Source organism: Bufo bufo, chromosome 1, assembly GCF_905171765.1.
Source record: "Bufo bufo chromosome 1, aBufBuf1.1, whole genome shotgun sequence".
NCBI classification, from domain to species: Eukaryota; Metazoa; Chordata; class Amphibia; order Anura; family Bufonidae; genus Bufo; species Bufo bufo.
Genome location: NC_053389.1, coordinates 579,653,522 through 579,677,699, shown reverse-complemented (window position 1 = coordinate 579,677,699; position 24,178 = coordinate 579,653,522). Strand labels below are relative to the sequence as shown.

The 24,178-nt window shown below is 43.3% G+C and overlaps 1 protein-coding gene across 2 annotated transcripts in view; it reads left to right on the top strand.

Moving 5' to 3' along the window:
* TAF3 (TATA-box binding protein associated factor 3) overlaps window positions 1-24,178 on the top strand; it is a 121,088-nt gene that overhangs the window by 88,594 nt on the left and 8,316 nt on the right. The window contains exons 3-5 of one of the 2 annotated variants that reach the window (XM_040413291.1): window positions 7,273-9,050; window positions 14,893-14,975; window positions 23,782-24,034. In XM_040413291.1, the coding sequence (XP_040269225.1) occupies window positions 7,273-9,050; window positions 14,893-14,975; window positions 23,782-24,034 (2,114 nt within the window). Of the gene's footprint in view, window positions 1-7,272; window positions 9,051-14,889; window positions 14,976-23,781; window positions 24,035-24,178 lie in introns of both variants that reach the window. The other variant, XM_040413287.1, reaches the window with a different exon arrangement.

Sequence of the window (24,178 nt, the reverse complement as noted above, 5' to 3'; positions counted from 1 at the left end):
ATGGCTTGTCCACATTTCACTTTGCATCAGCCCTTGTGAAAGAGTCTTCTAAAGAAGCGCTCATTGAATTGTACATTGTTGGATGGGCCCGCCATCAGCCCATGTACTAGGATCCTTTTATATGCTGTTTTTTAATTTCTCAGCTTACTGTAGGGTTAATCTTTTCTACCAGCGCCTTGCATTAGCCGATGCAGAATGGACCATTCATCACATAATGGACACTGACCATAGCTGCATTTATTCTCTGTACAATTGTGGTTCATCAGAGGCCTTGGACTCCATGCTTCTCTGGTCCATAGGTAGATAGAAGTTGCATGTCCATACAGTGTTCATGCAATTTGTTACAACTTGCACATAATGATGAGCTACTACAGGAACTTGCATGCCGGTAGCCATAAAATGACGTGATGTACGGCCAAAATTCTAAAAGAAACAACCTTTTCTCATTTTTTTTTTTTTTTGCATTTTTTTTTTTTCTCCCCTTCCATTTCCTTTGGTGGAAAGGTCATAAGAAGTTTACAAAAACTTTACGGAATCGTAGCCAGTAAGCTTAATTGTTAGCGGTCCGATGTAACCCGATCAGTGGTTTACATTTATTTAAACACGATGTCCACTACCCTGACAATCCCAATTAAGCCAGCTTTAATTATAACCTGTTACACTGTGCACTGCCTACCTCTCCGAGACACATCGAGTTGACCTCACTGAGGGCTCCACTTAACCCTTTTGCTTTTTTAAATATTTTGGAAGGCAGGTAACCATTTTCCGGTTTTGGAATGGATTACATGTGAATATTTAGTCATGTTAATACACGTGGAATTTTTACAATATTTTATAGTATGCTTTTTGAATTGAAAAGGTTGTCTTGAGAATTCAAAATAGCCTAAAATAGTAAATGACCCCTTACACCTTTTTCCATTGCCATCTGTGACGATGGTAGATTGCTGAGGACAGTGATTGACTGCTACAGTCACATGCTGTATACCAGCCAGAGGATCGGATCAGCACCACAGAGGACACTGCTGGAGAAAGGGAGTAAAACATTTGTTATTTTAGGCAATTGAAGAGCTTGTCTGAGGTTTTTAATTCTCGCACAACCCCTTTTAAAGCATATGTTGACCTTTTTGGGCACCATTTTTCTGGTTCATATTTACCTTACCGGTCTACTGCTTCCTGGGTCCTCAGGCAGTCTCTGCATCTTTTGACATGTGGACTTGTGGTACTGTAGCCTGACTGGTGACCTTAGTGGGTTCAACATGTCATTGTTCTAGGCCAGGCATGCTCAACCTGCGGCCCTCCAGCAACTCCCAGCATGTCCAAACTGCCTACAGCTTTCAGTCTACAGCAGGGCATTGTGGGAGTTGTAGTTTTACAACAGCTGGAGGGCCGCAGGTTGAGCATGCCTGTAGGCCAATGAGCAGAGACTGTCGGGTATCTGGGAGGTGGCAAGGGGTCTTTAGGATCATCAAGGTGCTTGATCTCCAACCCAGTTTTCACTGACTTTCTCTTGAGTTGTGCCTATCAACAGTAACCAGTCTGGGCACCCAAAGGTGCAATGAAAAATGAGGAAGGCACAGCAGCAGCCACCAGGAGTTAACTACCATACAGCTAAGCTCTAGTCACTGATCTTGGCTGTGCCCTAAAGGAGCAAATCTAAAAACTTGCAAGCTGAAGAAATAAAACGGCCAGATACTCCAGGCAATGATCGAGAGCAAGCATGTATGGGAAAGAATGATCACTACTGCGATTGTTCCTCCCCATTCAAGTTGGTTGTTCACTGGCAGCAGGACGATGTGGTGCCACATGAAAGATGTGATCACCCTACGAATGAACATTTGCTCATTCGTTGGATGGCACCTTATTACAAGGCAGTTATGGGAAGGGAGCTTTCATTCCAATCCTAGGAGAGTGTAAATGGGCTCTTCACACTGTAATGGCTTCAGTTTTTGTTTATGGAGCTGAGGCTGATGTTGATCGCGTTGACTTGGTCTAGGACTCCACCGCATTAGAAATGTGTATGTTTTGCATTAAAATTACAGTATGTTGAGGAAAAATGTGCAAGGAAACTGCACAAAAAGGCTGATTATGTCAGATTTTATGCTGTTTTTAGGGCCGGTACATGTAGCTTTCTTTCCTATAAGGAAACACTGAAGTTTCTAGTTGTAGGAGTGCAGTTTTTTTTATTATTATTATTATTATTATTATTATTATTATTATTTTTTATTTTTTTTATTTCTAGTCTTTAGATTGATATTTGCACCTCTGGCTGTGATGGTCAGGTGAGAATATTTGGTATCAATGGGGGCTCTGACGGCCTTTTCCTTTTAAACTTTATTTTATTTAAAGTGTTTGCATGACAAAACTTATATTTACCATACTTTCTGTGAATTTAAAGGATCAGTTCATTGACGTTATGTAAGCCTTTTATGCTTGCCTAATGAGCGTTTGAAAACAATTAGTGCATTTTGCAAACAGAGTAAACTTGATGAAATAATTACGCTAATAACGGCCAGTAATGGAATACGAAGGGTTATCTCAAAGCTAATCCGTAAGTAATGGAATTGGTGTATCTCTGATTTTTCTCCTTGCCATTCCCAGTGTGCAGGGGAACGAGACAAGCGGTTATGGGAAAGGGGGAGCCACTGGAGGCCAGCACAGAAAACGAGACCTTATCTGAAGCAATTAATCAAGAAACTCATATTGTGGGCCAATTATTCAAAGCTAATTCTAAAATAGCATTAGAGCCCCAGGTCCTGAGATATTTTTCCTGAATTTTGTCAAGGTCATTGAGAGCAGTGGGGCAAGTCCTGCATTAGAATGAAGGCATCCGTAGAACTAGTTAATGGTTTTATATCCGTGTTTACTGCAAACAAGGCGCCGGCAAGTGTTTGTGGAACAATAGCTCTGTGGCTGTGCCGCTTTCTCCAGGGATCTGAAATAAAATACACCGTATATTTGTGTCCGCATCCGTTGCGCAGCCCCGCAGCTCTTATTCTTGTCCATTTTTACGGCAAGAATAGGCATTTCTACCATAAGGCTGGTCGCTCCATTCTGCAAAATGCGGAATCCACGCGGCTGGTATCTGTGTTTTGTGGATCTGCAATTTGCAAAACGGATACGGTCGTCTGAATGAGCCCAAACGGCATAAATCATTGTGAATGTGACCTATTATGTGTGGCAAACCCAACTAAAATACCTACTCCTCTAACTGGATTAAAATCCCACAACAGGCCTCATTCACACGTCCGTGTTTGATCAGTGATTGTGAGCCAAAACCAGGTGCGGCTCTAAATACAGAACAGGGGCAGATCTTTCCCTTAGGCAATACGGATTAGGTCCGGATGCGTTCAGTTAAAAATGCGCGATTTCGCAAACAAGTTCAGTCAGTCTGGTCTGCGATTGCGTTCAGTTTTTATCGTGCCGGTGCAATGCGCATTGATGCGTTTTTCACTCGTGTGCTAAAAAACTGAAGGTTTACAAACAACATCTCTTAGCACCCATCCGTGAAAAAAACGCATTGCATCCGCACTTGCTTGCAGATGCGATTTTCACGCAGCCCCATTTACTTCTATGCGTGAAAAACGCAGAATATAGAACATGCTGCGATTTTCACGCGACGCACAAGTGATGCGTGAAAACCAACGCTCATGTACACAGTTCACGTCACGCATTGCACCCGCGTGGAAAACTCGCTCGTCTGCAAGGGGCCTTATACCTCATCTCTGTGTAGACTTCGCTCCTGGTTTTGTCTCACAATCACTGATGATGATCGCTGACAAAACGCTGACTGTGAAAGCGGCAGCAACATGTTGAATTAAATGACAGTTACTTGGGTCCCATTCACATGACCGTGTGACGGCCGAGTCTGTTCTGCTTCCGCATCCCTGTGCCGCAACTTTCGCATTGTGGACCCATTGAAGTCAGTGGGTCTGCCCTGCGGCGATCATGGCCAGGGTCTGTGTTTTGTGGATGTGCTCTTTGCAGTCCTCAAAACGGACATTGTGGTCACATTGGAGTGTGAATGGGTCCTTAATCATGAGATGAGTTATATTTTCCAGTAATTTTCTAATTTTAGTTGGAAATGATTAGTAATGTAGAGATGAGCGGTTGCAGATGATATTGCTGGCTTAAATTGAAAATCTATTTTACATTTACATAATACTGTACATCCATGTTTTTTACGATGGAACTCTATGGTGACAGATGCCACTGTATGACCTCAGTCTGAGCATCTATTTAATTGTTTTGGTTGTTTTTTTTTTTTTGTCGTTAAGTCCCCATTCCCACGACCGTATAGCTGCCGTGCCGAGGGGTGTCCACACAACACGGGCACCAGCCGTGTGAACTCTGCATCAAGATGCGGACCTATTGACATGAATGGGTCCACAATCCGCACAGTACAGCAAAAGGTAGGACATATTCTATCGTTTGCGGTGCGGAGGCACAAAATCCCATGGAAGGGCCTCCACACCGCAAAAGATAGAGCATGTCCTTACTTTTGCCGTATGTTGCGGATTGCAGACCCTTTCAATCCAATGGGTCTGCACCACGGTGCAGAGTTCACACGGCCGATGCCCTTGTTTTGTCGATCTACGACAAGGGCACGGCGGCCATATGGTCGTGTGAATGGGGCGTAAACGTAAGACAAAAACATTATGTGAACCCGACCTAACGCTAAGCAGCTGGCTGCTCAACGGTCACTAAACTGTGGCTCTTAAGCCTCATGCAGACGTCCGTGGAACACTGTCCGTGAGGTACCGGACTGGCATTGGTTGCTATGATGCCGTGCGCTCCTGCAATGCCAGTCCGGTACCTCACGGACCGTGTTCCACGGACGTCTGCATGTGGCTTTAGAGAGGGAAGCCTCAAGCAGTGAACCACTTCTCTCTCGTGTCGGTATGCCCTAATGGGGTGGATGAAAAGGCCACATTCTGCTGCTGCCTGTCATTTCTGTTAAAGGAAGTTTGTTTGATTTGGTGACACAGCTTTAACTTGCTATTTTAGCACATTTTCCCTTTTTTCCCTTCTAAAGTTGGGATGGGGCAGTGGCAGTTTTCCGTGTGCTTCTCTGCTGGTGGGTTGTCATCTCGTCGTCGCTCACACAGTGACGCTTCCTGGCTCTGGTCACGTGCCTGAAAGTTGTCCAAATCGAACATCTACATTTGTACATATCGGTTCCTTTCTTTTGGTTTCTAGCCTCTAGTACTGTTGAGAAGATTCCTCTGCCTCCTGCAGAGCGTTGTGTTACTGTCATCGGTAACAACGTAGATGTGGTGATTTATGAGTCCAATTTATTGCATGTGACAGGCAAAGGGAATAGGTTGAGGTGCCCTTATCATAAACTATATCATAAATAACAAAGGCATAGCGCTTTGAATGCGGTTGTGGTGTCAGCCGCGAGTCCCTGTAAACAGCCTGGTCTAGTATGTAGTCATAGAAACTCTGAGTCCTGCTGTTATCAGGGCGCTCTGCTGTTATGTGATACAGCGCCATTACCATATATATTAGTCCATTTATAATACCAGGTGTCAATGGCGGTCTGCTGTGTACACAGCTAGGCCGTGCAAACCTCCAAATGCATCCGGAAATATGCGCAGGTGCCCATAGGAGGACTAAATTGCTGCAGTTGATGTGCAGTATTGATTATTTTACGGTGGGTAAATTTAAATAAAACTTATTTCCAATATTCTCGTCAATAAATACGCTTCAAGAGCAGGCTCTGCAGCCACTGAAGACGTAAAATGCGTTGTTTTTTTTTTTGTTTTTTTTTTATATATGAATGAGTGATTTTACAGAATCAGCTGATTGTATCATAATTCTTTACAAGGGGTACCTTTTTTTAATAGGTCCTTAAAGGCACACTACCATCAAACTTTATTTTTTCTTAATACAAAAACAATGGATATATGTGGTCACTCTATATATTCTGACTTTTTAACTTCCTCCTTTTGTTTGGACCTTTAGCACAGCAAACAGCCTCACTTGACTTTCTCAGTCAGACCTTTCACCTATGAGTGACTGGGAGCATCACACACAATACACTGCACTTCTGTGGGCATCTTTATCTAGGCCTATCAAGAGAACAAGAAAGCTGTTATCCCAATTCTACTAATCTACTGTTAAACTAGCAGATAGCCTCTTCCCCTCACAGCAGCAGTAAAATAATAATTGACTCCCTATCTGTATAGGAGGTCTTCTTTCTGTTGACCACTAAAGAGGGACAACGATTTGTATTTAATTTTCTGTGGTATGCATGAAAAAGAAAATGGCCAACAATTCTTTAAAATTATTTTATATGAATATTGAGTTAAAAAAAAAAATACCCTTTCACCACTCCTGACATGCCTGTTTTAATAGCTCCATGCATTCCCCATTATAATAACCATTCTGGAACATCTTTTCTTATGTCTCTATGTTGTGCCATTCCTTTATCATTTCTACTAGAAGTTATGAATGAATTACTATTAGCCTTCAGTAAGGGTACAGAGGGGAGGTAACCAGTTGGGGGTGTGTACCTGCACAGACTGACTCTATCCAATCAGTGCTGGCATTTTCAGACTATGCAGGTAAACACCCCCAACTTGTTACCTCCCCTCTGTTCCCTTACTGCAGACTGCTAGTAATTCATTCATAACTTCTAGTGCAAATAATAAAGGAATGGCACAACATAGAGCCATCGGAATAGAGGCTCCAGAATTGTTAGTACGTGGGGAATGCATGAAGCTATTAAAATAGGCATGTCAGGAGTGGTGACAGGTCCTCTTTAATGACAAATAATAGAGGATACAGTATGGCTGCCATCTTTGTTGCCTTCCATTTAACCACTAGTTCTGAAATTTTACTGTCTCTAATATGGGAACCTGCCATGTTAATAATGCTGTGCAGTCTTTAGGTAGCATACCATGGGAAGTGATTCAGTGTAACTAGTAATTTATTCATTAAAATCCCTGCTCATCCTGAGCTTGGGAGTCCACTGGGTAGGTCCTACTCAGTGGTCTTGTATGAGTATGCATACAAGATGGCTATTTATCACTAAGTAGGACTACCTACTAGACTCCCAAGCAGAGGTTTATATTAATATATTACTAGATCTATTTGAATTTTTTTCCAGAAAACGATATATTTCACTCTGCTGTAAAATGTGCCTGCAGATTGGGCAGAATTTTTCATGTGATGATTCCCTTTCAGATTTTTGGGTAGGAATTTAAAACAAGTACAGGTTGTAGTTCTAGTCTATTGAATTTAATGGTTGTATTTTCTTACCTTTTACAGAGGAAGAAGAAGAGCAAGTACCCACAGATGGCGGGACTTCAGCAGAAGCTATGCAAGTACCTCTTGAGGAAGGAGAGATGGAAGACGATGAAACTATTAATGATGAGAACTATTTAAGTAAAAGACCCCTGGAAAGTCCAGAAGTCCTGGACATGCCTTTTGCAAAACGGCAAAGATTAGCCAATAGTAAAGGAGATATTTTGGATGGAACATTGGAACCCCGAGAGCCGCTTAGTTCAATAAATGCTCAAAAGGTTTCTCCCATGCTTTCACCTGCTCAAATACAGGACAATTCTGATTTGTCTATTTCTTCTTCAGATCCAGTACTGCTTTCTCCTGTTCTTAGACCTCAGACTCCATCTTCCAAACCATTAGAATCTAAAGCATTTACCCCCAAAACAAAATCAAAAAGTTCACCTGGACAAAAAACAAAATCTCCCAAATCCGCACCCTTGGCTACAGTTCTAGGTAGTCCTTTGCGGTCACCTAAAAGTGCTCAAAAAGATAAGAAGTCTCCTGGACGTGCCAAAAGTCCTAAAAGCCCCAAAAGCCCAAAATCTTCTGGCCCGGCTACACAACCAACTATTAAATCAGAAACACCTAGCCGTACACCACTAGCTGCATTAAGTGAAAAGATTGGAAGAGAGAATATACAGGTAAAACAAAATCAAACATCACAGGATTCTGAAAAACTAAATGCTGAAAATCCATCCAAAAGACCATCAGTGGCTGATAATACAATTGAAGATTCAATTGATGCTGTCATTGCTCGGGCTTGTGCTGAACAAGAACCTGATCCATTTGAGTTTTCCTCGGGTTCTGAATCTGAGGGTGATGTCTTTACTAGTCCAAGACGACTCTCAATAGCAGAACCTGCTACTCCTAAAGTTTTAGCCCCAAACAGCATTCTTGGTAAAGCATGTAGCACCCCAATACCTGCTCAAGGAGGCACATCCAGTTCTGATATTTCATGGACAATGGATGACTCCATAAATGAAGTTATTCGAAAGGTTAACCAAGAAACTCAACCGAATATGTCTGTGGTTCAACCATGCTTTTCCTCTCCCTCTGCATCTCCTCCCACTCCAGAACCACTTATGAAAACTTTTGAAGAGAAGTCTAAACTAGCTTCTCCAGTTGAGTTGAAGAAAAAGGCAAAGAAAGAACTGAAAACGAAGATGAAGAAAAAGGATAAAGAAAAGCAGAAGGACAAAGATAAAAGCAAGGACAAAAGCAAAGACAAAAACAAGGAAAAAGACAAAGATGGTATTAAAGATTCAAAACTTCAGTGGAAGGATGCTATCATGGATGAGGACAGTGAGATGCCTAAAATCAAGTCAAAGGATCTGAATGACTCTGAACAGAAACCAAAGCAAAAAGAGAACAGCGGGAAGAAAGAAAAGGAAAAACATAAGAAGAAAGATAAAGAAAAGGGTAAGAAGGATAAAGAAAAGAAAGAGAAAGGAAAAGATAAAAACAAAGAAGAAAAGCTGAAAAGTGTACAGTCAACTCCTGCTGTATTACCACTTAAAGACTTGTCACTGCCAATTATAAGTACCCCCAATGCAGTAAGGCTGCCACCTTTGTTGCCTGCCGTGTCACCATTAGTTCCAGAAAAAGCAAATGAAGATCGAGAAAAAACTAAAGAGAAGGACAAGAAAAAGGAGAAGAAAGAGAAGAAGAAAAAGAAGGATAAAGAGAAAGTAAAGGAGAAGGAAAAGGAGAAAAAAGAAAAGGACAAGAAAGACAAAGATAAGGAAAAACACAAACATGACAAAGTAAGGTTTTATCAGCGTTTGCTTGCTGGCATACCATATTGTGCTGTAAAGGTGACCATGCACATTAAAGATTAACTCCCACAAAATGTTTTATTCTCTGACCTGTTAGGAAGATAAGTGATGTAAACTGTAGTGAAGGGAATTTTTTTTCTACCAGTGACTGTATTTGTTAGTTATAGTCTTCCTTCTGATCCTCAGCTGTGTCAGGTGACCAGCACTCTGACTCTCTAAATAACACAGAATCGTATGTGTGGACAGGAAGCCAGTTTCTCTATGTATTACCATAGGAGCCTCAATGTCCGTCTTATAGGAATGAATAGAGAAGTAACTGACTTCCTGTTCTGTGTCAGTTGGAGATCACAGTGCTGGTCACATGACACAGCTGAGGATCAGAAGGGAGATTTTAACTCACAAATACAGTCACCGGTAAGAAGAATATCTCCACAACAATTCACATCATTTATTTCAAACAGGTCAGAGGAGAAAAAAATTTGTGGGTATTTTTATTTTTTTTGTTGGTTAAACACGATGGCGGGGTCCCAAATTTCCTTCAGCAGCATGTATCGGGAGAGAGGAGGATCAGTTTGCTGAAGCTAAACATGCTTCGTCCTTTAGTTCTCTATAAGCCTCCTTTTAGACATGTCACGCAGCAGCTTAGGGTCCTTTTACACGGACTGCTGATTGGATACACGTTCGTTCAACGATCAGTCCTGACAATTGGCCTGTGTAAACTGTTCATTGATCATACGCTCATTTGATTGTATATCTCATGTGGGCATTAAAATCTGAAGTTGTTGGCATAACATTGCCCTGTGTTAATGGGTTGTGCTGAAGACAGTAATGACTATGTGCCAAATGATCGCACTAATATACGTTTAGGCTCACACAGTGCCACTGATTGCTCCCTGTAAACGGAGCAAAACGAATGATGATCGACATGCTATTTCATCTGTCGGTGCTCATTTCAGCAAGACCGTCTGCCTGTGTCAAAGGATCCCTGCATCACGCTACCTATTTGGGAACACATGCATGCTCAACCAAGCCAAACGTGCACGGGCATGCAGAGGGTAATGGGTCAGAAGTAGAGATTCATACGAATCAATTAGTTCATCAAAACAGTCTTCTTGAGCAGTAAGGGGCTGGCCTTACTGCTCAAGAGGCATCTCACCCCCCTTGATTGACAGGGCCAGACATCTCGCCTGGCCCTGTCAATCTTGCTCCTGCGTTATTGCTCTTGGGACCTGTAAGTGGAACTGCGCGTGCACAATCTGCATCTGCACTGTTCCGGTAGCAGAGCTAGAGCCTCTGCGCTTGTGCCGTTACTCAGAGCAAAGGCGCAAGAGCAAAATTGAGTCAAGGAGGAAGGGGATTCCTCTTGAGCAGCAGGACCAGCCCCTTCCTGCTTAAGAAGTCTGTTTTGATGAGCAAATCCCTTCATACAAATCTGGTTGGAAGTAATATCCATTCAGCCGACATATGTCCCAAATGTATGGCCCGCCACCTATGAATCACTGTTTGTAGGATGGGTCCTAGTGTTGCGCGAACTTGTTTTTTAAGTTTGGCATCTAAAGTTCGGGTTATCGGAGAATCGCGTTATGGATTCCGCTACCACGGACCATAACGGAATTTAGAATCCCTAACGCGATTCTTCGATAGCCCGAACTTTAGACGCCAAACTTAAAGCACAAGTTCGCTCAACACTAATGGGTCCTAAATAGGGCTGGGCGATACGGCCTAAAATCTATATCGCGATATAATTTGAAGCATGTGCGATATAACGATATATCGCAATATATTATTTTATTCTGTATGTATACAAATTACATTGCCACCATCATCATGTTCACCAGCCAGCGCCATCATCCCCATGCCATAGCCATCTTCCCCTCCGCCCCCAGTAGATTCGGGTCTCTGCTAATATACTTACCTTTCCTGCATGGTGTGTGACCAGCTGATGGAGTCCGCAGGAGCGCGTCTTCTTCCCAGCATGCACTGGGAGGGACCTGACGGCACACACAGAATCAGCTAGCGCGCTGACTATGTGTGAACCCAATGCCCTGGCCAGTGCAGAGTCGGGAGGCGCCGGAGCGGTGAATGAGAAGCTTCTTCAATTCACTACCGCTCCGTGGTCATCTATCGCGATATGGCGATATAACTAAAATCTATATCGTTGCCCGAATTGATGACGATAATATCGTATATATCGCCCACCCCTAGTCCTACATATTGCTATTACTTTTAAGATATAGATTAAAGTGACCAAGACCAATGGAGGAACACTGTAATAACGTTAAATTGACAGGGCTGATCGCTAGCCATCAAAGTCTCAGCAGAGAAGATAAAGCAGAAAGCTTCCCAACACAAAGAATTCCCGTAATACATTAAATTGTACAGCGAATTGCAGATAAGTGTTTCCTAAATCCTGCTAGTTAGGATTTGAAACTGGTTCCCCTTTAAATTACTGTCATTTTCCCCGGCTTTTTCCTGCTCTGCTGGGGTTTTAGGAGCAATATGGAGTTAAAGCTTTATCAGTTGGTGCCCCAAGGTATGTGGCAAAGCAGCTAAATCCTTAAAGATTAGTAAAAAATGCAGCACATGGCAGTAAAGGGTTTATAAGACTACCATTATTAGTTCAGGTGAAAGGAGAGTTGCTTATACATTAAACTGGACAAATCCACTAACAATGTATTTTAAGGCACTTACAAAGGGATGTTGTATGGCAGTACTTTTGCTTTTCTGGTGATTTGGGAAGCTTAAAAGTAAAAACACTCCGGGTGTCAGTTTTGTGGTTTTCCCCAAAGGCCAGTTGTCCTTTTTAACTCATAATGTCCTGATTTCACTTCTGGTTACAAAAAATAAAAATGAAAAAAAAAAAAAAAGAAATCCCTGGCATGGAAGTGCAGTTTGTCATAAATTAAAATTGTAGTCAAGCCAAGCAACGATTGAATCTTAATGAAAATGGAGATAACACATTAACACAGCAGCGGCGCTAATGAAAATGTAAATGAGATTTTTGTTTTGTCTAAATGATTACATTGTCTTCCTTTTTTTTTAATATCCCATCCACTACCAGAGGGCCAGACTGTGCCCCGCTGAGCAGATCCTACAAGCTGGGAAGAGTGTACACAGCCTATAGACCGGTGGTGGCGAACCTATGGCACAGGTGCCAGAGGCGGCACTCGGAGTCCCCTCTGTGGGCACCTGCATCCTGGAAAAAGTCTATGGTGTACCAATATGCCTTAGACGTTTCCTGCCATTCATCAGCACAGGGCACAGGCAGGGCAGTGAATGTAGGCAGGCTATTATAGCTAAATGATAAATATATACTGTATTGGACTGTAGTGTTCAGGTTAGATCACGATAAATAAGTGGGTTTTGGGTTTCAGTTTGGGCACTCGGTCTGTAAAAGGTTCACCATCACTGTCCTATAGAGTCTTCTCCAGAGTATAGGGCTGGTAGTGTACCATGCAGAGGAGCAGTATGCCCTACAATATAGCGAGGCATATGAGTGCAAAACATCCTCCTGAAATGATCAGTGTGGCAGACCAAGAATTGTTTGGGTAACGATTGCCACCTTTGACACACACAAGCTTTAGTAGACTTGTTGTCGGACCGTTTTTAAAATTCCCCAGGGAGCAGACAGGCTTATAAAAGGGGGCAGGGGGGGAAAGCTTAGTGTCACTGAGCTTTCAACAAACTTTGCATTAATCAATAGTACAGTGTGTGTACATGAGGCGTAATACTGTTTCTCGCCATTATACCACTTGTATCTGGCGGGTGTTTTTCAGCAGCAGTTTTCCTCTGTGCTTGCTGAATATCTGGTTTTCAGTTTTCTTAGGGATGGTAGGTGGAGGCTAGCTCCCATTCACTGCACACACAGAAAGTAGAGGAGAATCTGCTTCCTAACTGTCTCACAGTCACACAGAAGCAGACCCAGGATAATGGCCATTACAGAGAAGTACTGACCTGTATTTTTGTAGATGAAGCACTTGTGCTGAGCTATATGGAGCTGTGAAGTCTCTTTGTCAGTGCCTGTCTCCTCAGCTCCTGCTCACTTCTTCCCCTTCCCCTCTCCATACACTTATATTGACATGTGTAATATGATCCAGTTACTGAGATGATCCATCTTGGATTGGAGGGTGGAGTTTGCAGGAGACATTTAAACAGCTGATAACCTGACATTTCTAGATGATAAAACATATTCCAAAGCTGCTAGTGCTTGCTTGTACTATTGACCTATGCAAAGTTATATGAAATGTTGGTGACCATTTAAATAGTTTGGTCCAGAGTTGCAGTTTTGGCCCTTAGTGGTTGCTATCTGATCGAAAGTAATGTTGTTCCCCAATCATTAGAGTCAGCAGTCACATGTGCATGAATGGATGATCCTCACATTTCTGATGAGGATCTGCCATGTGCATTGTCGCAGATCTGTACAGATGTTATGCCATTAATTGGGATATATCCATAGTTTTCACATGGAAACCACCTCAAGAATTGATGTCTGTTCTTTTTCTACATTGCAGGTTTGACAACCACACAGAATGAAAGGTGTGGGCTCCCATTGAAAACAGTACACAACAAAATGTGCTATGTAAATCAGCTTAGTGGATATGCCCTTAAAGTGGTATTTCCATCTTATCTCTAGGATATGCCATCAATATCAGATAGACATTGGTCCCACCTCTGGGGGCGGCCTCCCTCCATTCACCACTTTTAGACTTCTGAAAATAGTCAACTGCGCTCTCTTGGCTATTTTCAGAACTCTTATAGGAGTGAATGGAGAGGACATTGAAGTGTAGAAGAGCATACTGCACATGTACAGAGGCCCCATTCTAGAGATAGGTGCAGGTCCCACCTCTTGGACCCACTCCTATCTGACATTGATGAGCCAACCCCTTTAAGGTAAAGTTATTAGTACATCTGTATGGTCACTGTTCTTCTGGGGCACACACTACATACCTAAACATGATGCATGATCATGGGCAGAGACCTACAGAAGGACACCCACTTTTTAGGGCCCTCTATTAGCTATAGCAGGGAACCACAAGAAAGAGTATCTACTGCTATGGTAGCCTTGGTATCAGCATATATCATATAATCACTCGTCACGGGATACCCAGTTTTGCATGGGTGTTGGGAGTCTCCCTTTCTAAGGTCACTGGTTTTAGCATTGAAAGGTTGGCAGGGTTAAAGGCATTTTGTCACCCTGATTTTGGACTATTATCTACAGTAATACATGTACAGTACTGCAGATAAGGAGTCCCCTTTTTTTATTTTACTATTTCCTACAGTCCCTGGGTTCCCCGCTGTCAGCACTGAAATACACAGTCAGGACTGCTGTGCTAACATAATGGAGAGGACTAGTGCGCATGCACAGCAGTCCTGACCATGTATTTCAGTGCAGAGAGCTGACCGCAGGAGAATAGTGATCTGGGCTCCTTATCTGCAGAATTACTCCTGTATTAATATAGATAGTGGTCCGATATCGAGGTAACCGATTCCTTTTAAAGTGACAGTAGGGCACACCAAACTGGAGTGGAGAAATGAGAGACAGGGGGAGATTTATCTACACTGGTGTAAAGTAGAGCTGGCTTAGCCGCTCCTAGCAACCAATCAGATTCCTCCTGTCATTTTTCAGGGCTCCTTTTGAAAATGAAAGGTGGAATCTGGTTACTATGGCCAACCAAATCAGCTTTTCGTCTCACTAATTTGATAAATCTCCCCCACCGACTTGATTTTAGAATTGCTGCTGCTTTGACCAAAACAATACAGTCGATGTATCTGCTGGTGTTTGCTGCAGGTTGTATTTGTGACTGACTTCATGTCCTTTTTGATTTAGCAGGCCAAAGTGGAGTTATCTATTCCTGCCCCGTCTCCTGTGATCCCCCGCCTGACGCTGAGGGTGGGCGCAGGCCAAGATACAATGTAAGTAATGGCCCCAAAATAATTGGTTAGTGTACTTTGTGTAACGGTGGCCCATGGAAGGCTGCTCTAGAGAGAACCTGCCCCCATTAGCGTCTCTCCTTGTATCTCTGCGCTGTACTTTCCCTCTTATTTCTCCTAGAAGCTTAGGAAGAAGTTGGCATCTGGGTGTTTTTTACCAGTTGGGTTAAGGCCCCTTTCACACGAGCGAGTTTTCCCGCACGGGTGCAATGCGTGACGTGAACACATAGCACCCGCACTGAATCCGGACCAATTCATTTCAATGGGTCTGTGTACATGAGCGTTGTTTTTCATGCATCAGTTCTGCGTTGCGCGAAAATCGCAGCTTGTTGTATATTCTGCGTTTTTCACGCAGCCCTGGCTCCATAGAAGTGAATGGGGTTGCGTGAAAAACGCAATGCATCCGCAAGCAAGTGCTGGTGCGATGCATTTTTCACTGATGGTTGCTAAGAGATGTTGTTTGTAAAGCTTCAGTTTTTTATCACGTGCGTGAAAAACGCATCAAAACACATTGCACCCACGCGGAAAAAACTGAACGCAATCGCAGACAAAACTGACTGAACTTGCTTGCAAAATAGTTCGAGTTTCCCTGAACGCATCCGGACCTAATCCGTCACGCTCGTGTGAAAGAGGCCTAAGGCCCCTTTCACACGGGCGAGTATTCCGTGCGGATGCGATGCGTGAGGTGAACGCATTGCACCCGCACGGAATACCGACCCATTCATTTCTATGGGGCTGTTTACATGAGCGGTGATTTTCACGCATCACTTGTGCGTTGCGTGAAAATCGCAGCATGCTCTATATTCTGCGTTTTTCACGCAACGCAGGCCCCATAGAAGTGAATGGGGTTGCGTGAAAATCGCAAGCAAGTGCGAATGCTGTGCGATTTTCACGCACGGTTGCTAGGAGACGATCGGGATGGAGACCCGATCATTATTATTTTCCCTTATAACATGGTTATAAGGGGAAATAATAGCATTCTGAATACAGAATGCATAGTAAAACAGCGCTGGAGGGGTTAAATTTTTTTAAAAATAATTTAACTCTCCTTAGTCCACTTGATCGTGTAGCCCGGCATCTCCTTCTGTCTCCTTTGTTGACCAGGACCTGTGGTGAGCATTAATTACAGGAACAGGACCTTTGATGACGTCACTCCGGTCATCACATGGCACGTCACATGATCTTTTACCATGGTGATGGATCATGTGATGACCGGAGTGACGTCATCAAAGGTCCTGTTCCTGTAATTAATGCTCACCACAGGTCCTATTCAACAAAGGAGACAGAAGGAGATGCCGGGCTACGCGATCAAGTGGACTATTTTTTTTATTTATTTTTTAACCCCTCCATCCCTAATTTACTTAGCATTCTGTATTCAGAATGCTATTATTTTCCCTTATAACCATGTTATAAGGGAAAATAATACAATCTACAGAACACCGATCCCAAGCCCGAACTTCTGTGAAGAAGTTAAGGTTTGGGTACCAAACATACCAAAAAATCGCGGGTGTTCCCACAACGCACCCGCACATTTTCCCGCAACGCCCGTGTGAACCCAGCCTAAGAGTGTGATGGTAGTTGCAACACTCAGTTGTCAATGTATTCATGCATTTCCAATAGGAATAACAGAGGAACCCCACCATTTTGGAGCTGTATAATTATTTCCTGGGGAATACAAGTCTTGACTAAAACAGACATGTCAGGAAAGGGGACACAGCCTCTTTTATATTGAGGACCTTTTATATTGAGTTTATTGAATGTCCTCCTATAGCTCTGAATAGTTGTAACCAGTCTCTTCCCGCAGGGTTTCCACATTAAATAAGCATCGAGCACCCCTTGAAATGTGGCATTCCCGGGAGTCTCCCCCTGACAGTTCTCCCTGTCGCACTGACATGGTGCCCCAGTCCGCAGTATACTTCTTTGCGCATTTGCCGACATCCCAATTCTAAGGCTGCCAAATAAGTGTTTCACGGAAATTTACTGGATTCAATTCTAATGCAATTAGACCTCATTTGGTTCCCTAAATAAATAAAAGGTCAGTCTGCAAATGAAGCTTATCTCTGGGCACAGCTTCCATAAATTGTGTTTTAATGTTTTTTACCAGATCTTATCCATAATGGCTTAGGTGGCGTTAGTTCATTTGGACTTGAAATATTTAAGAGGACTCCTTAATGTATTATGTGAGCGGTGCAGGCCGGCCTTCTCTGCAGTGTTATCACCGCCCCGATCACCAATCGAGTTAATGCCACTAGGCGCTTAAGATCTGGCACCTACTGGACACCCTTGTGCTTCATTAGGTGTGCAAGGAAGGGGTGCGCCGAATGGGAAGGAGCAGTCACATCACTCCGTCCAGGCTGAGCAGCAACTACTGTAAGGTCCCCACACTACACACATATACCACACTACACTACACATACCACACTACACACATATACCACACTACTCTACACATACCACACTACACACATATACCACACTACTCTACACATACCACACTACACACATATACCACACTACACTACACATACCACACTACACACATATACCACACTACTCTACACATACCACACTACACACATATACCACACTACACTACACATACCACACTACACACATATACCACACTACTCTACACATACCACACTACACACATATACCACACTACACTACACATACCACACTACACACATATACCACACTACTCTACACATACCACACTACACACATATACCACACTACTCTACACATACCACACTACTCTACACATATGCATGTACACACACACATATCGCACACAGATCACTCAGTCCAGGGTGAGCAGTAACAACTGTAAGTTCCCCACACTACACACATATACCACACTACACACATATACCACACTACACACATATACCACACTACACACATACACCACACTACACACATATACCACACTACACACATATACCACACTACTCACATATACCACACTACACACATATACCACACTACACACATATACCACACTACACACATATACCACACTACACACATATACCACACTACACACATATACCACACTACACACATATACCACACTACACACATATACCACACTACACACATATACCACACTACACACATATACCACACTACACACATATACCACACTACACACATATACCACACTACACACATATACCACACTACACACATATACCACACTACTCACATATACCACACTACTCACATATACCACACTACTCACATATACCACACTACTCACATATACCACACTACACACATATACCACACTACTCACATATACCACACTACTCACATACACCACACTACACACATACACTACACACATACACCACACTACACACATATACCACACTACTCTACACGTACGCATGCATGTACACAGACACCACACACACATCACCCACACCACACAAACGCACACACACCAACACCACACACATGCGCGCGCACACCTATATCACACACATATCGCGCAGATTCCCTTTAACCCTGCCACGCACATCAATACCACGCACATGCGTGCACACACACACACATATATCACACATACGCACGCACACATCCATACATGTAAGCGCACACACACATATATCACGCACGCACACATATATCACACATACGCACACACACACACATATATCACGCACGCACGCACACCACACACACACACACACACACACACACAATTAAAAATCCATAGGGGGAGATTTATCAAGACAGTCATGTTGTGTGCCAGTTTTGATATCCCCTGCGCTGCTGGATACGTCATCAGAAATTAGGCACATCCTCCGGCAGTCCATGCATCTAAACAGAAATCTACAAGCAAGATAAAGCGATCCAGCGCTCTAGCTTCTTGATAAAAATCCATAGGCTTTATTGAAAATGACGGCATGCCTCACCTACGCGTTTCGAACCCTGCTGTTCTTACTCATGCACAATTGCATACATTTACAAGGACAGTCACATAACTATACACACAATTGGGGGCTAATTAACCAGTTGGGTTAAAGGGGTTGTGTCACTTCAGGAAATAGCATTTATCACATAGAGAAAGTTAATACAAGGCACTTACTAATGTATTGTTATTATCCATACTGCCTCCTTTGCTGGCTGGATTCATTTTTCCATCACATTACACACGGCTCGTTTCCATGGTTACAGACCACCCTGCAATCCATCAGTGGTGGTCGTGCTTGCACAATGTAGGAAAAAGCACCACCTTATGTGAGCTCCCACTGTCCCGGCCACTAGCACTAGAGAGGCTAATGCTTTTTTCTATAGTGTACAAGCATGACCCCGCTGATGGATTGCAAGGTGGTCTGTAACCATGGAAAGGAAACGAGCAGTGTATAATGTGATGTAAAAATGAATCCAGCCAGCGAAGGAAGCAATATGGACAATCCCAATACAGTAGTAAGTGCCTGGTATTAATGTTCTGCACATGATTCATGTAATTTGCTGAAGTGAGAGACAACCCCTTTAACTCAGTGTTCAAACAGGAACATGCTTCCTCTTAACGCTCTTAGTAACAAATATCCTCAGAAAAATTACCAGTAAACTGCATAATCATGAAAATTAATAGCATGCATATGCATGACGATTATTAGGTCCATTCACACGTCCGCAAAATGGGTCCACATCCGTTCCGCAATTTTTTGCGGAACAGGTGTGGACCCATTCGTTTTCAATGGGGCCGGAATGCGCTGTCCACATTTGCGTATCCGCGCTTCCGTTCCACAAAAAAAATAGAACATGTCCCATTGTCCGCAATTGCGGACAAGAAAAGGCTTTTTCTATGAGAGTGCCGGCGATGTGCGGAACGCACATTGCTGGTGTCTGTCTTGCAGATCCGCAAAACACATACGGACGTGTGAATGGACCCTAACCATGAGAATTGTTAAACAGAACCCTTCTGTAGCTTAGAGCTGCCATAGATTTCTGGCTTCATTTGCGCCCGAAAATTGGCATGAATGAAGATAAATTTGTTGCGGCTGCTGGTCACGCCCCTTCCCACCCTTGTCACACACCCTTGTGTAATCACTGCCTTTGCAACTTTTTTCTCCCCCCCCCCCCCCCCCCCCCCTTCATGTACCTAAACTAAAATTTTACATAGCCACAGGGGCAACTCCTTGCTGCTATTTTTTGATGAAAGAATCCGTATTCTCATTAATGACCAGAGAAACCCGATAGGTTGTGTGTTTTGTATGGGTGACTTTGGTGACCCCGTGTGAACGCTCTCATTCTTCGCGCTCCCAATGGCAGCCTCTACAATGTTTGTATCCAGAAGGTAAAGAATCATTAGACTGCCCTCCGTGGACACTTCCAGTTCACACTTGCCCTTCACCTCGGCTCTTTCTGGGTGTTTAGGCGGGGACGGGTGGCTTCACATGGACTTGTCAAGCTGTTGGTTTGCATTCCAGTCCAAGCATTTCATGACCTAGTCCATTGACTCCACTGCTCTGTGGCGGGGTAGCAGGTAAAGGGATCCGGCTTCTGCACGTTTTTATGAATAAGGCCAGTGTCTGCAGCAGTTAGGGCAGCGTGACCAAATCCTCCAGAAAACGTAACGCTAGCAGCAGGAGGGCCATTGTGGGACACAGCTGTGGGCGGTATGGGTTACTCCGCTGGAGATTGCTCATTCAACAGAAGCCCATGAAGGAGAACCAGGAGTGGAATTAATTCAGGAGGAAGAAATGATCCTGCCGGGAGAAGAATGGGGGAGAGGGAAACAATGGACTGCTGGCACGGACTGTCTGTGTTTATAGCCGCGCTAATAGGCCTTCAAATTATTTTACAATGTGGAGTTTAGTGGTTTATTACGGAGAAATGAAAACTGTTAACAGCTGGAAGGCCGCATTAAAGACTGCTGAGTGACTACGTAAAGCAAAAATGGTGCCTGCGTACAGGGCGTAGCTCCAGAAGGTAAAGGGCTTTCCTACCTGGCACTGGCTATACATCTTAGGCAAGGTGACTTAAGATGATCGAATTCAGTGAAATCTCCTATTTCTGCTTTGGATTTTGGGAAAAGCTCTTCTACAAGTAGCCATACGCCTTGAAGGCTTCTTTATTTCCCCTCTGCAAACGCACAGAAGTTATTAATGTAGCGTCTCCAGAAAGCAATCGCTGCAGGAATGTAAATCTAATTACTGCACATAAACAGACTGTCTAATAACAGTCAGTGTGTGACAGATCGGAGTCCTGGGGGGGGGGGGGGGGGTGAGGGGCACAGCACATCTGTAATCAGCATCATTATTACATATTTCTTATTGATCCTCCTGTAGACCAGCACTATAACACTATATATATATATATATATATATATATATATATATATATATATATATATACACACACACAGAAAATGAGGCAGCACTTCTCCAAAGCAGCTATTCAAGTGCCAGCGTTTAACCCTTGATTCCGGATGTATAAGTAGTTATAGAAATCCACAGCACACCTCTTGTCCACATGGGCACATGAACGCAGCGCCAGGGCCTCGGCGTCTTCCGAGAGGTGTACCCCAAAATATTTAGTTGGACCACCTTTAGCTTTGATTACGGCGCACATTCGCTGTGGCATTGTTTCGATAAGCTTCTGCAATGTCACAAGATTTATTTCCATTTCACCAAGGTCTTGCATTGATGATAGTAGAGTCTGACTGCTGCGCAAAGCCTTCTCCAGCACATCCCAAAGATTCTCAGTGGGGTTAAGGTCGGGACTCTGTGGTGGCCAATCCATGTGTGACAATGATGTCTCATGCTCCCTGAACCACTCTTTCACAATTTGAGCCCGATGAATACTGGCATTGTCATCTTGGAATATGCCCGTGCCATGACCTTCTTCCATTGCTCCAGAGTCCAATCTTTATGCTCCCTAGCAAATTGAAGCCTTTTTTTCTGGTTTGCCTCACTGATTAGTGGTTTTCTTACGGCCACACAGCTGTTCAGTCCCAATCCCCTTCGCATTGTGCATGTGGAAATGCTCTTACTTTCACTATTAAACATAGCCCTGAGTTATACTACTGTTTTTCTTCAATTTGATTTCACCAAACGTTTAAGTGATCGCCAAGCACGATCATTCAGGATTTTCTTCCTCAAATACGATGGATCCCCACTATCCTTCCAGTTTTTAATAATGCGTTGGACAGTTCTTAACCTAATTTTAGTAGTTTCTGCAATCTCCTTAGATGTTTTCTCTGCTTGATGCATGCCAATGATTTGACCCTTCTCAAACAGTCTAACATCTTTTCCACGACCATGGTTCTTTCGACATGGTTGTTTAAGAAATGAGAAGCAACTCATTGCACCAGTTGGGGTTAAATAACTTGTTGCCAGCTGAAAGATAATCGCCCATGCAGTAATTATCCAATAGGAGGCTCATACCTATTTGCTTAGTTACATCCAGGTGGCGACTTTTTATTTTTTTTGACAGGCAGTGTATAAACCAGGAACGAGCTGCCCCATTTAAGTGAATGGGATGGCTTCTTGTGATTACACCTGCTCACCAATGCGATGTCAACGGTGAGCAATGCACCTTCTCTTCAACCAGCTGATCGGCGGGGGTGCCGTGTGTCGGACCCCCGCAGATGTGATAATGATGACCTAGCCTAAGGATAGGTCATCAATAAAAATAATTTGGACAACCCTTTTAAAGAAACCACTGGGACCCCCACCAATCCTGAGAACAGGTTGACCTGCAGCTCCATCAGGACAGGGGAATGGGACCCTCAAGATCAGTGGGGGGGGGGGGGTCCCAGTGGTCAGACTCCCACCGATCAGTTTGTTTTATAGGAGAATAACTTGAAAACTTGGTACAACCCCCTTTAAAATACATGTACAAAAAAGCAGTAACTGCATTTTAGAATTTCTTATTTAGCTGGCATGTAACATCTGGCTGCAACAATTTTTACTGAAAAAGAGGCTTTTTTTTTTTTTTTTGAGATTAAATTATTTTATTTTATTTTTTTATGAAACCACCCAAATTGTGCACGTCTGTCCTTATCTGGAGCATCAATTCATCTCACTGCCCATGTCATTTAGCTAGTATGAATACAAAAATGCCAATGAATTATAGGCCACCACATCGGGAGCGTGGATTTAACTCTGAATTTAATTTATGAACCATACGTGTATTCTGGAGCTATAGTAAGAAGGTATCCTCTCGAAGAAGCTCCTGTCCATGTCCTCGTAATACTTCTCAATAGCGGCTCTAACCCTATGTTTAGCTGCCGTGTTGTTAGAAATGCACTTTTGATGGTTTGGGAGAAGTCATGGCGCGTGAAACCTGGTGTAAACTATTCTTGACGCTGGCGAGGACGAGAGCAGGAAGCGTTGTCACTGCTGAGGCTACACGGTTTAGGAATTTGTTTTGCTGCCAGCCGCAGATCCTCGTTTGAGGAAGGAAGTATTGAATTAGCAAATATTTGTAATGTCTTTAATGTAAGAAGCTGAAAGACCCAGACACCCCTTCATCTTAGAGATAAGTTATCAGCACTATAGTGGTTCTCTCTTTTAATGTTCATCTAAGTAGTTCCCACATGTCCATGTGAAGACTCCAGAGTGCTCCGGTTTTTAGTTTTTTTGCACTTCCAAAGATGTTCAATTGAAGATTGATCTTAAAGAGAAGGCTAACAAGCCACTAAATGGTTAATCTGTAAATGGTCCTGTGGGTGCATACTCTAGACACTATGGGGGAAATGGAAGGTCTTGTCTCTCTTCACGTCTATTATAGTTTTTTTTCTTTTTTACCCTTTCCCTCCTAACAGAGTTATCAGTAAAGTGGTATCTGCTCCAGACGCCAAAGGTGCTGCTCCGACATCCTTGCCTAAATCTCCTCCACCTGTCCCATCTCCGGCTCCTGCTCCAGTTCTTGTTGTCCCACCTCCCGTGCAGGCACCTCCTGCACCAGCGACTGCATCGCCAGCTCCAAATCCAGCTCCCCCTGCCACTGGACCAAACACTGGCAACTCTAAAACACCGTATAGGAGTGTTGTCACAGAGACTGTCAGTACATATGTGGTAAGTGCTTTCCTTTTATTTTTTGTGTGTTGTATGGTTTTCATTTTGCTTGCCTTCCTAATACTGTCAGTAATTCTTACGTGTCCATAGTTTGGCCTTCTCTTCATTACACCATTCTTCCTTCTCTCAGGACTCGTTAGACAC